Source organism: Pipra filicauda, unplaced genomic scaffold, assembly GCF_003945595.2.
Source record: "Pipra filicauda isolate LSUMZ 115617 unplaced genomic scaffold, ASM394559v2 scaffold508_size1329835_pilon, whole genome shotgun sequence".
Lineage (NCBI taxonomy): Eukaryota > Metazoa > Chordata > Aves > Passeriformes > Pipridae > Pipra > Pipra filicauda.
The window spans coordinates 956,064-969,803 of record NW_024104652.1 but is presented as its reverse complement, the minus strand read 5'-3'; the positions used below and the strand labels follow the sequence as shown (position 1 = coordinate 969,803).

At 54.3% G+C, this 13,740-nt stretch overlaps 1 protein-coding gene across 2 annotated transcripts in view; it reads left to right on the top strand.

Annotated features, from left to right (window-relative positions):
• The first annotated feature begins 677 nt into the window (after positions 1 to 677).
• The window catches only part of NIN (ninein), a 60,978-nt gene continuing 47,915 nt past the window's right edge, over positions 678 to 13,740 (top strand). For both annotated transcript variants that reach the window (XM_027744423.2, XM_027744430.2), the window contains exons 1-3: positions 678 to 2,444; positions 4,900 to 5,103; positions 11,132 to 11,213. In XM_027744423.2, coding sequence (XP_027600224.2) covers positions 2,391 to 2,444; positions 4,900 to 5,103; positions 11,132 to 11,213 — 340 coding nt within the window. In that variant the 5' untranslated portion in view covers positions 678 to 2,390. The remainder of the gene's footprint in view (positions 2,445 to 4,899; positions 5,104 to 11,131; positions 11,214 to 13,740) is intronic.

Here is a 13,740-nt window from a genome sequence, read left to right as displayed (position 1 = left end):
GCTTTTGAAGCTCTTTACATAAATTTATGGTGCTTTTATACGCCATCGCTGCTTTGCTAATCTGGAGTGGAGCTTGGTTAACAGAATCCCTGCTCTCTGCCAACTTCGGAGGGTTTGGGGGTGTTTTGGGGTGCACGGGGAGAGGTGGCATTGAGGTGCAAAGCGAGAATTATGAGCGTGGTCAATTGGGGGGAGGAACCGCCAGCTGTAAGGCTGACTCTGGTGGTGACCCTTGAAGAGCCGGGCGTGCTGTCAAGTGATTTACTGATATTTAGGTGCTTCATTGTCCTTTTGGGTTTTGTTTTTCCCTTTCCCTTTGGTTTCTCCGCGTGACCCTTTGTGGAGCTGCTGCTCCCAAGAAGGGACAGGGTGTTGCAGGGTGGGCTGAGCTGGGAAATTGCCCCGACACGGTGGGGGGGGGCTTGGGGGTCTGTGCACTGACAGAGCACCGAGCTCTTCTCTCGGGTCCCGAGGGAACAGCTGGAGCTGCGTCAGGAGAGGTTTAGGTTGGATATTGGGAAAAGGTTCTTCCCCCAGAGGGTGGTTGGCACTGAACAGGCTCCCCAGGGCAGTGGGCACGGCCCCAAGGCTGCCAGAGCTCAAGGAGTGTTTGGACAACGCTCTCAGGGACAGGGTGGGATTGTTGGGGTGTCTGTGCAGGGCCAGGAGTTGGACTGAATGATCCTTGTGGGTCCCTCCAACTCGGGTCATTCTGTGATTCATCAGAGCTGCTTTGCCGCTGCTGTGATGGATGAAATGGTTCATTAGGGGGAGGAGATAATGAGTTCGAGGCAATCTCAGCTCTGGTTTTCCAGCAAGGGCTCAAGGGTTTGGTTTTGGTGGCTGCTGGGCATCCTGTATAAACCCCACCATTACAAACTGGGGCCCTTGTGGCTTTTGCCAGCCGTGTTCACACTGTCCCCGTTGTCACAAGAGCAGCAGGAAGGGAAAGTTGCTTTAAACTGCCCACACATGGCCGTGCTCTCCAGCCCAGGGTGGACACTACAGAGCTGTGACATCCCAGGGAGAAGGTGCTTGTGTTTTGGAGGTGGCCACAGGATGTACTGGGTAGTTACTGCTAATTACCAGGCCCTGTTTGAGTCCAGGGGGATCACAAGTGTCAGCAAAATCAGCGGTCTCCTTGCTGTCCCTTGAAAGCAATGACTTGATTGAGGCCACTGCCCTTCCACAGAGGGCTGGTTGGGGTGAGGGCAGGGTACCCATAGCCCTAATTGGTGTTGCAGCCCACGGGGATGTCTGGGCAAATCATCCCCAAAATCTCCATCTTGTGCCGTTGTACAGCAGGAAACGTGGCTTTGCACCAATCTGGTGAAAGGTGTCCCTGCCCATGGCAGGGGGGTTGGAATGAGGTGGTTTTCAGGGTCCCTTCCAACCCAAACTGTTCTGGGATTCTGTGATTCCTATTGGTTTTCACCCCTAAAAAGGTAATTGTGGTAATTGTAGTGTTTTTACTTGCTGATGCCATTGATTGACCAGGTAATTTGTGTCTTCATTAGCTCCAGGCTAAAGCTTGGGGGTTGGTATTGATTCCAGGCACTTAATATGCGACGCAGTAATTACTGTTTAAGCCTATATTGTTTGAGTTAAATTTAGCTGGGAATTTAGTCCTATCAGGCCTCTACATTGTGTGCTGTGAAGGTTATCTGGCTCTCAGGAGGGGGGGGATTTAGGGGAAGGAAAGAAACGCCGGTGAAAACTTCCTCTTCTCATCATCCCCGAGCGCTTTGCTTCCCCGGACTTGTTGTAGGGAGAACAGAAATAAGGAATAATGTGGCCGTGACTCTCCTAAACCTGCACCTTTCAGCGCTGCCTGCTCAAGCCGGTCATTTTGGGGGACTCGAAACGACACAGAAGGCCAGCAATAAATCTGAACAAAGTGGTGCCCCGCGCGGGGACCCCTCTCCTCCTCGCAGGGGACCGGGGAGCCCCCGCTCAGCTGCTGCCCGCCTGCCCCCATTATCCCGCCCGGCTCCGGCCGCCTTCCTGCATCTCAGCTGCTGGCCCATCTGGAGCAGAGATGAAAGGCCGGGCTTTAATTCGGGCTTTGTGTGCCTCTTGTGCGTGTCCCCCCCCTCCCCTCCCAGCCCTTTCTCTGCTGCCGGTCCCCCGGCGCGGGTGCCGAAGGTGGCTGCGCTCGCCGGGGCTCTGATGCCGCTGACCTCATTATTGTGACTGCTGGGCGATGCCAGGCGAGCCTCGCCGGCTCATCAGGTAGGAGGGCTGGGTGGTTGGCTTGTTTTTTACACACACACACACGCCCCCCCTCTGGAAGCACTGCTGAATAATTCAGCCGGGAGTAGGCATCTTGGGTCACCTTGCGCAGCCGGCTGCGTGCCGGAGCCGGCTTCCTAAGATGGAGGTTGTGCAGGATGCGTGTGGGATCGCCCGGCTGCTGGCAGCCTCCTGGCATTGACCGACTGCAGGTAGGCAAAGAGCCCTGTCCTTTGCTGTTGATTCCCGACGCTTTTTGTGCTGGAAAGCAGGAAATCCCTTTCCCGGGCTGTGCAAGGGTGGTTGGGTCCCCAGTGAGCTCCGACTCGTCCCTCGCCGTGGGGACGTGTGAGGCTGCCAGGGCCAGTGTGCCAAAATCTCACCTGGGCTGTAGGGCAGGTCTGGCCCCTGGCAGGGACCAGGCACCCACCTTTTCTTTTCCTTTGGGAATTGTATTTTTCTTGCTGATTTTATGGGCTCCCTAATGCCTGCTGCACCTGGAGCCCATCTGGACTTGCCCAGGCTAAGATTTTGGGGCTTCTTGCCAGTGTGGCACCAAGAGGGGTGAGCCCAGTGCTCCAGCAGCATGGATTCTCAGGGACATGATGGGAGATGGCATTTAGCTCTCTGTGCTGTCTGACTGGGGGAACTGGTTCTGGCAGTGGAGGAGTAGGGTCGGGTGCTGGAGACATCTCCGGGGGGCAGGAGGTGGCTGACCCTGAAGATAAGAGGCTCAGAAATGCCTGGGAAGCTCCATGGGTTGGAGTCACCTTCGCTGCAGGCTTGGCTGTGAGTTTTGGGGCTGCTGGAATGTGCAGGCAGGGCTCCCTGACACACCAGCATCAGCAGCAGCCACTGTGGAGCCCTGTGGGTGCAGGTGGGAAATGAGGATACCAGAGTGAGAGTGGAAACTAGTTTGTTGCCTTCCTCCTGCTTGCAGGCATCTGAGTTTTTGGGTGCTGCCTCCTCCTCTGTGCCCTGAGTGCAATGTGTCTGCACCCTCCCTCCTCCCTGCAGTGCTTGGGTGCTGTGATAAGTCAGCTCAGGAGGGATCTGAAGGGGGGGAAAACAGGGGATTGTAGGGTGTGAGGCTCAGGTGGAGGGATATAGGGATGGGGAGTGTCCACAGTCATCCTTGTCCGTGTCGGTGCAGGAGGAAGGGCAGCCAGGCTGGGTGTTCCTGTCCCATGGACCCTGCATCCCTCAACAGATGTGGGATCCCGAGGATGCTCTGCCTTGGCATCTGCTCCTGCAGCCAGTGGAATCAAGGACACGGCTGCTGCAGTGCCTGCCCTGGAGATTTCCCGGTGGTTGGGTTGTGCTGGTGGGCAGGGGGGTGAAATTGGGCTGCAGTTGGAGCAGCTTTGCTTGTTCTGGGATGTCTGTGAGCGCTGCTGGTGACATGGGCAGCCACAACAACCCTGCGAGGCTGAGAGGGGGCTTCTCCATAGCAGGGCTGGATGGTGAGGGGGTTTGGATAGAACCCCTGTTTTGGAGAATGTGGCTGAGACAACCTGCAGCAGTGTCACCAAAATAAAATTCTCGTGGCTGAGGCTGGCCGAGCATCCCGGGATTCCCAGTTGTGTCTTTGGGATACCAGGTCCCTACAGTGCCCACTGTCACTCAGTGCACTCTGGTGATGATGGTGGTGGTGGCACATCCACACCAAGGCTGTGTTGTGGCACTGGGTGACACTGCTGCCACCCCAAGCTGGAGAGGAGCCCCAGGCCAGGCTGGTAAATGGATCCAGCCAAATACTTCGTTTCAGACAGGAAATTTCCCTCTGCTCCCCTGCCAGAACAGTTCCTGGGGCTGTGATCCTCTGTTAGCAATGGATGAGAGGAATGAAAAATTGCCTTGGAAGGGCCCTGAGGCAAGCTGGGGGAGAACCACCTGGGCTTTGTGTGCCCAGTGCAGGATACCAGATACATTTTGGCTGTTTCCATGCTGGGGTCTACTCTGCTCCGAGGCTGGGTTTGCTGCCACTTTAGCAGTGTTTTCTCTACCTTCAGCCAGGATTTGACCTGGCAATGAAGGAGAGCAGTGCAGTGAGTACTTGGCAGATTGAACTGGATCTTGGAGGTCTTTTCCAATCTAGATGATTCCATGATTGTCTTTGGCCCAGGGTGTTGTGTTGGTGGAGGGGGGGATGTACACAATGTCTGCCTGGCCTGAAGGGTTTGGGTTGGGGTGTCCTGCCCTCCCTTCTTCAGGCAGAGCCCCACCCTCTGTTCCCTGCAGCTGCTGAGCTGTTGCTGCTGGGATGGTTGTTTATCTTCTCACCAAAGCATCACCTGCAACACCTGGGGATCGGTGGAGCTCAAGGGAACAATTTCCCCCTGCAGCACCTCAGCTGCTCCAGCTGAGCCAAATGAGCTGCTCGTGGAGTTGATGCAAGGTGGCACTTAGGGGCTGTCCCAACCACCTGGGCTGTCCCTGCTGGAGGGTTTGGCTCCACAGGCTTTAGTCTTTCTGCTGTGTGACTTCTGCCTTCCCCCAGTGGGGTGGGAGAGGCTGGAGCAGTGGTGGAGCACCGGGTTCGCTCAGCACGAACACACGGCCACCAACAGCCTCGTGGGCAGCTCCTGCACCAGCCCTTGGGGTTCTTCACCATTCCATGCCATGGGCACCGTGGTCAACGTTCACCTGCCCCATCTCTTCCCACAGGTGAGCGTGGCAGGCTATGGGATGGATGAAGCTGAGCAGGACCAGTATGAAGCTCGGCTCAAGGAGCTCTTCGACAGCTTTGACAGCACGGGCACGGGGTCCCTGGGGCAGGAGGAGCTCACTGACCTCTGCCACATGCTGCACCTGGAGGAGGTGGCCCCAGCACTGCAGCAGACCCTCCTCCAAGGAAACCTCCTAGGCAGGGTAAGGCTGGGGACGTGGGGCGGCTGGGGAGCCAGACACAGCTGTGTGTGGAATTGTCTTGGAAGGTGATTGAATGTCTATAATTTGAATATTCAACATCCCTGGGGTTCTGGGGCTGCAGGACTTGTGGGGTCTGGTGGTCTGTTCAGCAGGGTGGGCACAGGGTGACTTCTGAGAGGGGAATCATGATAACGGGGAAGGGAACTGCTCTGCCCTGGCTGGAGGTGGTTTGAAACTCAGAAGCCATCACTTTAGGCTTGGCCTTGTGCACTGGTGTGTTTTCCCAGCGTCCAAGGCCAGACCAAGTGCTGGGTCCTGGCTGCTCTGCTCACACAGTGCCCGTGCCCCTGGCACTGGTTTGTGCTGCTGCTGGCCTGGGTCAGCTCCCTGATCCAGCTCACCAGGTGCTTGCACAAACTCTGCAGCCCTTGGGATGAGACAGGGACCTAAATCCAGGGCTTGAGCCTGTGATTTACGTTGGCTTAAGCTGTAGTTAGGCTGGCAGGGCTGTGTGCAGCTGTGCACGTCTCTCCAAGGTAGAGAATATTGTCCAACTCAGGCAGTTGCTGGCTTGGCCACCTTTGTCCATTTACCTGGTGTTGGTGGCTTTCCAAAGCCGTTTTTTGGTTGTGGTTGTACCTTTAGGGAGTTAAATGCCAGGGCACTGAGCAGAAGCTGCTTGCCCTTGGGGAGATCTCCACATGTCCTTGTGCCTTCTGCATTACATCTTTCCCGGCACACTGTGCTCAGAGTGCATTGGATCCTTCCCTTAAAATCACCCTGAAATCCCATCACTGCTCGTTAAAATCAGAAAATGTGGAGCAGGGCAGCCAGGGCTCTCAATAGACAGGAGCTAGGTGGCTATTCTGACTCCAATTTCCGATCAAACTGCAGCTTTCAGGAACAAAGTTCCTTTAACAAACAAAGCCGCCTCTTCCCTGCCTGCCCTGGGGCCATAGCATAGAGTGGTGCTGGAGCCTGGAACAGGGATGAATCCAGGTGGAGGTTTCTGACCTTTGGAGCTTCGCTGTGGTATTTCCTGGAGCACCAGAGGCTTTGTTATGCTCTGTTGTCTTGAGCTTATGCTGCTCGGATGCTGTTATAGAATCAGGGAATGGGTTGGGTTGGAGGGGACCTTAAAGATCATCCAGTTCCACCCCCTGCCATGGTCAGGGACACCTTCCACTAGCCCAGGTTGCTCCAAGCCCTGTCCAACCTGCCCTTGGACACTTCCAGGGATCCAGGGGCAGCTTCTCTGGGCAACCTGTGCCAGGGCCTCCCCACCCTCACAGGGAAAAATTCCTTCCTAACATCTAATCTAAGTCTGCCTTCCTTCAGCTTAAAGCAATTTCCCCTTGTCCTATCATCTGGCTTTGCCACCTGTGGGATAGAGGGACAGGAAGGGCACTACTAAAGATGTGGCTGTCACAGGGCACCAAAAAGCCCCTCTTAAAGCATCCCGAGTGCCGGGTCACACTCACCCCGTCCCAACCGGGAGCTCCATCCCTGTGAGCCGTCCCAGGGCACGAGGTATCCCGTTTTGTTTCGTTCCTCTTTGTCTCTGGGAACGGTTCTCCCTTATAACCTGCCTCTTGAACGTCAGGATAATCTGTGTCAGGATAATCTGTGTCTCCTGCGTTTCCTCCCTCCCGTCTCCCCGGTGCTGGTGCTCGTTAGCAGCAGCAATGGCCCGTGTCCGAGCGCGAGCCGGGTTTAATAGCCCTCGGATCCTTGGGGTTTCCTAGGAATCACATCGGGAGAATAGCAGAGAACATGTTGCTCCCTGAGCACAGACTTCTTGCACCTGCCCCGCCAGCTCCTCGCCGCAGATGGTCCCAGCCTTTGTTCTCCTGCACTTCCAGGGGCCGGGATTTATGGGAGGGCACCGGGGAGGGGGGTGGCGGGGGACGGTTTTGTCTGCTGAGGGGCAACTCAGCGGGGCCACGTGCTTGCTTTTGTGTGGGGGGCTCTGCTCCAGGGATGAATGCTCCGGGATCATGGGATGGTTTGGGTTGGAAGGGACTTTAAAGATCATCTTGTTCCAACCCTCTGCCGTGGGCAGGGAGTGCTTGATTGGACCGGGAGCTGAGCTGGCTTTGGGTGAGGGGCTGGATACCTGCAATGCTTTGGGGATTAATGGGCTCTGGTGGGGGGATTAAATCCTGCCCTGACTCGTGGCAGAGCCAAACCACCCCAGAACTGTTTTCCTCATGGGATTGCGTGCAGAGGTGATGCTCGCAGCAATTCCTGGGATTCCTCAGGAGGGCTGTTTCCTCAGGCCCCTCACACTTGGGTGGTGAGAGCGAGAGGACAGGTGCAGGTGTGTCTGTCTGTCTGCCCTCTCTGTGCCCTTTAATTAGCAGCAAACTCAGGGTGTTTTGGGGACAGTGCACATGGGCTGTGGTTGGGTGATGTGCAGGGATGGGGGTAAGTCCCTGGAAATCATGTTCCATCCCTGGAAATGTCCAAAGCCAGGTTGGACAGGGTTTGGAGCAACCTGGTCTAGTGGAAGGTGTCCCTGCCCATGGCAGGGGGTGGGAAGGAGATGAACTTTAAGGTCCCTTCCCACCCAAACCATTCTGGGTTTCTATGAAGTCGGGCTCCTCCGAACCCTGCACAGGGACTGTCCTTGGCACCATCCTGGAGCAGGGATGGGGAGCTCAGGTTTCAGCTGCACCATTGCATTAACAGCCTGCAGCAAGGACACCACAGTGTGGGGTTTCACTCATCAGTTCCCTTCAGTGCTGTGGGTGGTGACCTCTTGCAAAATATCCTCCCTCTGTGCCCGCAGTGATGCTGTTCCCCTTAATGTGCTCTGTGCTCCCCTTAATTTTGCAGGCCACGCAGGAGGCTTGGGTGCAAGGTTGCAAGACTACCCTATTCTGATGTTGTTGCAAGATTGCCTTGTTAGGACCAGAGGGAATGGTGTGAAGCTGTGTCAGGAGAGGTTTAGGTTGGATATCAGGGAAAGGTTCTTCCCCCAGAGGGTGGTTGGGCACTGAACAGGCTCCCCAGGGCAGTGGGCACGGCCCCAAGGCTGCCAGAGCTCAAGGAGTGCTTGGACAATGCTCTCAGGGACAGGGTGGGATTGTTGGAGTGTCCTGTGCAGGGCCAGGAGTTGGACTGGATGATCCTCGTGGGTGCCTTCCAGCTCAGGACATTCCGTGATTCTACGTCTTCCCTACTAGACGCTTCCCTCTGCAACCTTCTGGCTGCCTCTGCTAGCAGGAATTTGCAAATGGAGTCAGAGCTTTGGGAATGGGATTGTGCTGGAAGATCAAGGAGAAGGGAGCTGGAAGGAGCCACCGGTGCCGGTTTGCCCCGGAGAGACTGGGTGTGCAAACTGCTTTGCATGGCAGGGACAGACAGCGGGGAGCAGCAGGTACCTTGGCACGTGCACACGCTCTTTCTAGTGCTAATAAGTCACGGCTTCAGAGGGAAGTGGCTGCAAAGCAGGCTTGGGATTTCTCCGAGGAGCTGGGGTTGCTCAGCAGCCACAGCTTGGTTGGTCCCTGATTCCCGTGGGGAGGCCGGGCTGGGCTGGCGCTGCCTCCGTTGGTGTTTAGTCTTGTTTGCCTCTGATTTACTTGTCCTGGGAAAGTTCTCCTCGCCCTGGGGGTTGATGTGCCCTCAGGGCTCTGCTGGGTGAGTTTGCAGGGGCCTGCTATCCACATCTCTGGGTGGGCACAAACCTTGTGCCATCACATCCCAAATTCTTCTGCGTTCGGGACTGGTTTGGATCAGCCTCGAGTTGCTGTTGGAGACCCCCACGAGCAGATGCACAAGTTGGCAGTTCCAAAATAGAATCCCAGAATGTAGTGGGTTGGAAGGGACCTTGAAGATCATCCAGTTCCACCCTGCTGCCATGGGCAGGGGCACCTTGCACTAGACCAAGCCCTGTCCAGCCTGGCCTGGAACACTTGTAGGGATGGGGCAGCCACAACTTCTCTGGGCAGCCTGTGCCAGGGCCTCCCCACCCTCACTCAAGGATTTCTGCAGCTTTGGTGGCTTTGCTGTTCCATGGCTGCCTTGTACTCGAGCCCAGCTCCTAATTTTATCAGCTGTATTTCTCTAACTCTCTAAGCACTCTTTGTGTGCAAACGTGCAACATTCAAGGTCAGACATGCACCACAGAGACTGGCTTTCCTGGTTATCTGTTGTTAAAAAAAACCTCTGGCCCATCCTGAAGAAAAATCTCCCCCTCTGCCAGCTGGGACTCCACCTCCAGAGTGGGGTCCTGCCTCTGGGAAGGCGCAAGGGGGAAACTCCTGTTCCTGTCCCTCTGCTGCTGATTTGCATTTTAAATCCTGCTGTGCAGCCAAGCACAGCGCTGGCATGGGGGGCTGGAGGATGGCCACGTCCTGCCCCGCAGCCTAATCCTTCCAGGGGCTCCTTTGGATGTCGTGGTCATGGTAAAATCGCTCTGTGGTGGCGGTGCCGGGGCCATCTGTCCCTTGTGCAGCTGAGTGAGGGCTCAGCCCCTTCACCCTTCCTCCTCTTCATTAATGCAAACGCCACTTAGGGGCTTGTTGGGCAGAGCAGGTGGTGCAGCACACCTGCCCAGGTGGTTTTACTCTGTGTAATTCACTGTGTTCGCACCAGTGATGCAAAGGGAGTTTTATTTTATTTTTTTGTTTTATTAATCCAAACCCAGCCAGCCCCAGCACCCATCTGAGGGACCAGCTCTGTTGTCACCGTTCCCTTCCTGAGAAGATCCCAGGGGGAGAGAACCTGTTACTTGAACACCCTCATCTTTTATTCATCCTCATTTAGTCTAAATGTCAAGTTTGCTTTTTTTTTAATCGGGGGAATTCTCCTCTCTCTGTAAACTGTCCTTTGGAAGTACACCAGCGTTTGGAAATGGATGGCAGCAATTAGCATTCAGATGAAGGCATCCCTGACGAGTTTCTTTGCTGAACATATTTTTAACTGTGCTTAAAAAACGTGTTCAAAAATGTTTAGAACCACAGGGATGATTGGCATTGCCTGAGCGAGGTGCTCCCCTGCACCCCCGTGGCTCACCTGTGTCCCCTCCCTGCCATGGAGCTTGCTGGCCTTTTTTTGGGCTTGCTTGACCCCAAAAACAAGCTGGAGAACTTCAAACATGAACTTTTGTTGCTTGTGCAGCATTAAAATCCCCTCTGTGGCTCCGGATTCACAGCGATCGACTTCAGCCAGAGCAGCCTCAGCGGGTTCTTTAAAATACAAAATCTCTTGTTCAACGCTAAAAATTCTTCTAAGATTTATTTAGCCAAAAGAAATCGCAGCAGCCAGCTCTGCCTCACCACTGACCCATGTCAAATAGCTTCTCCAGCTGTCCCTGGGTTTCCGTCCCCCACGGCTGGAATTGCTGACATTCCCCGGCATGGCTGTGAAGGAGCTGGAGCCCCTTTGTGACTGTTTGTGGCCGTGAGGCAGGAGGCTTTCCAGGAAGGCACAGATGGAAGAGGGAGGGGGGGAAAAAAACCTCAGTGGCAGGATCATCCCTCTGTGGTTTTCCCAGTCCAGCTCTCATGGAACTACGGGAGCCCGGGGCAGGACTGCCCTGGAAAGGGTGTGGGTTTTCTGCCATCCAGTGGTTTTCGAAGCTTAATTAGGGCAGTGGAGCATTTCCACAACCAAATCTCTCATCCCTTATCATCCCTGACCCTGGCCAGGTCACCTCAAGCAATGGAGATGTTCCCTGCTCCTTTGGACATGTTAATTTGGCTTCTTGCTTGCTGGAAGAACCCAACCGACGCATGCAAAAAGTGGCTCTGGGTCATTCTGTGATAGCAATAAGTTTTTCCAGATGCCCAAAGACTCTGGCTGTGTCTTCATGTCCCTTGCTGTCACTTCCCCAGGCTCCAAGACTGCAGGGGCTGAGATTCCTTTGTTGTCAGCAGACACAGGCACTCGTGTTTCAGCGTGGTCTGAGTGATATCCATTGCTGCCCATCTCCTTGCTTGGATTATTGTCCTCATATTTAACCATCTGCACCAGTTGATTTCTTCTTTTCTTCCTTTTTTTTTTTTCTTTCCCCCCACAGGTCCACTTTGATCAGTTTAAAGAAGCACTTATCCTCATCTTATCCAGAACCCTGTCAAATGAAGAGCACTTCCAAGAACCAGGTAAATACTAAAATTATCCAAAGTATTACGTTTTCTTTGGCTAAGCAGACATGGGTGGCTCTCACAGAGGGACTTAGAGAAAGTGCTTTTTAGGTGCTGAGATTGGCTACCCAAGCAGAAGAACCTGACTTGGGGAGAAGAAGGAGAGTTGAGGTCTGTTGTGGAGCCTTGTGAAAAAGCATTTTCAGAGCTATAAGATATTTATATCCCATTACCATGATCTAAATGCCCAGAGGGGCACGTGATGTCTGTGTGTGGAGAGCTATAACAGCACTTGAGATGCTCAGGATGTCTCAGGGCTGCAAAATGGGCTGAGGTCTCTCCATCCCACGGCACTTCTGGTGGCCAGGGATGCTTTAGGAGTGGATGGCTGTGGGCAGGCCATCAAATGGCTGCTTTAATGCTGCTGCTGGTGCTTTTTCCCAGCTGGGACTAATGTCAATTTTTATATTTTTCTAGTCCATTCTGTTTCTTTGTGTCTGAGATGAGCAGGGTGATTGCAGTCCCATAGGAAGCTACTCTGTATTTCTCCCAGGAAACAGTCAGTCTGGTCCAAAGTGTTCCTGAACAAGGTGAACTCCCTGACAAATCAGGTTGGGGCCGGTTGGAGAATTCTGGAATGGTTTAGAAGGGACCTTAGGCCATCTTGTTCCACTCCCCTGCCGTGGGCAGGGACACAGTCCACTCGACTGGGTTGCTCCAAGCCCTGTCCAACCTGGCCTTGAACACTTCTAGGGATGGGACAGTACTGTGAGTCTTCACTGTCCTGTTTTTATCTTGCTTTGTCTCAGTGTGCCTTGAAAATGTAGCTTTTTAGGCTTCCCTTGGCAGGAAATAATGGTTACAGCTTCATGTGCCTCCCCCCCTCACCTCCCAGTGCACAAGGGACTGGTGGTACTGGGAGCACTGGGAGGTGTGGGCTGGGCCCCTGCAGCTCCAGCTGGTATCACACCTGTATGTAAATCCCTAATCCTGTCTTTGGAGCAGCAGGGGGAGCGAAATCCCCCAAGGAGAAAACAGCTTAGCAAGGGCGGAGAGGGGAAACTCCAGGTTTCCTCTCCTGGAGCATCAATCCCAGCTGGAACATCCCACTCTGGAGAGAGCAGCCTGCCAGCAAAATTACACCTTTCCCCCTTAGATAGGCTGCAAAAACCACAGGGTTGAAGAGATGTGATTGATGGATTATTTTTATTATTTCCACCTCTCATTTCCAAAGCTCTTAATGCTTAGAGGGAGATGGGTGATGACAGCTCTTGCACCAGGCATTCCTTAATGGAATTTCCCAGCACAGGTCAGTGGGTGCTGGGGGGAGAGAGGGGGGAGCACTGTGGTGTGTGGTGAGGGGTTGGATCTGCTCCGAGCCCTTCCAGCCCCTTGGAGAGGAGCAGGCACGGAGCAGGAGGCAACCCCAGCACCCCAGTGAAGCAGAACTAATCCCAGTATTCTGCATTTTATTGGGGAATCATATGGCTGAGGAGCTCCAGCTTGATTGAAATGTAAATAAATCTTCTAGGAACGGCTGAATTTGGGGGTTTGGCGGGGGAAATTACGAGTGAAGCCGGAGAGCCCTCCTTGGGGACACGTTTGTCAGCTGGGTTTGGAATGGCAGGGAATCAAAGGGCATGGGGTGCAGGTAGGGAGCCAGCACCAGGCAGGCCTGGGAGGCATTTTATTGTTGATGCATTTTGACAGGTTGGTTAACGCCGAAGTCTTTGCTGCTTTTAATTTAGATCAAACTGGAGATTTGGAGAACAAGCTGCTTTGTGCTTGTTGGTGTCAAACTGTCAGGGAGTGTGGAAATGCTGGTGTTCCAGCCCGCCCCCGGGCTTGGGAAAAATTGAGTTAAGAGCTCTAAATCGTATCATTTAAATGAAAATTTAATTTAGGGGAGAAAAAAAAAAAGCAGAGATTTCAAGGCTGTTTGCTGTGTCTGTGGAGTTTGATCTGGAAGGAAGCGACTGTGTGCTGTGATGCTGTGGTTTTATCCAGGGATTTGGGTGATGGGAAGGTCACTTGGGTCTGGGAGCACTGGAGGGCTCGTGGCTTTGGTCTGTTCTGCGTGTGCAGCACGGCCAAGGGACCTGGCTGGGGACATCATCCTTGTCCCTGTGGATGCTCCTGGCTCAGGGAGGATGGCTCAGCACGAGGAGCTTGGGGGTGACAGGAAGGACGTGGAGCTGTTGGAGCGAGTCCAGAGGAGGCCACCAAGATGATTAGAGGGATGGAACAGCTCTCCCATAAAGAAAGGCTGAGAGAATTGGGATTGCTCAGCCTGGAGAAGAGAAGGCTCTGGGCTGACCTGACTGTGGCCTTCCAGGACCTGAAGGGACCTGACAGGAAAGATGGAGAGAGACTGTTGACAAGGGCCTGGAGTGACAGGACAAGGGGGAATGGCTTCAAACTGACAGAGAGTAGGTTTAGATGGGATATTGTAAAGGAATTGTTGACTGAGGGTGGTGAGGCCCTGGCACAGGTTGCCCAGAGAAGCTGTGGCTGCCCCTGGATCCCTGGAAGTGTCCAAGGCCAG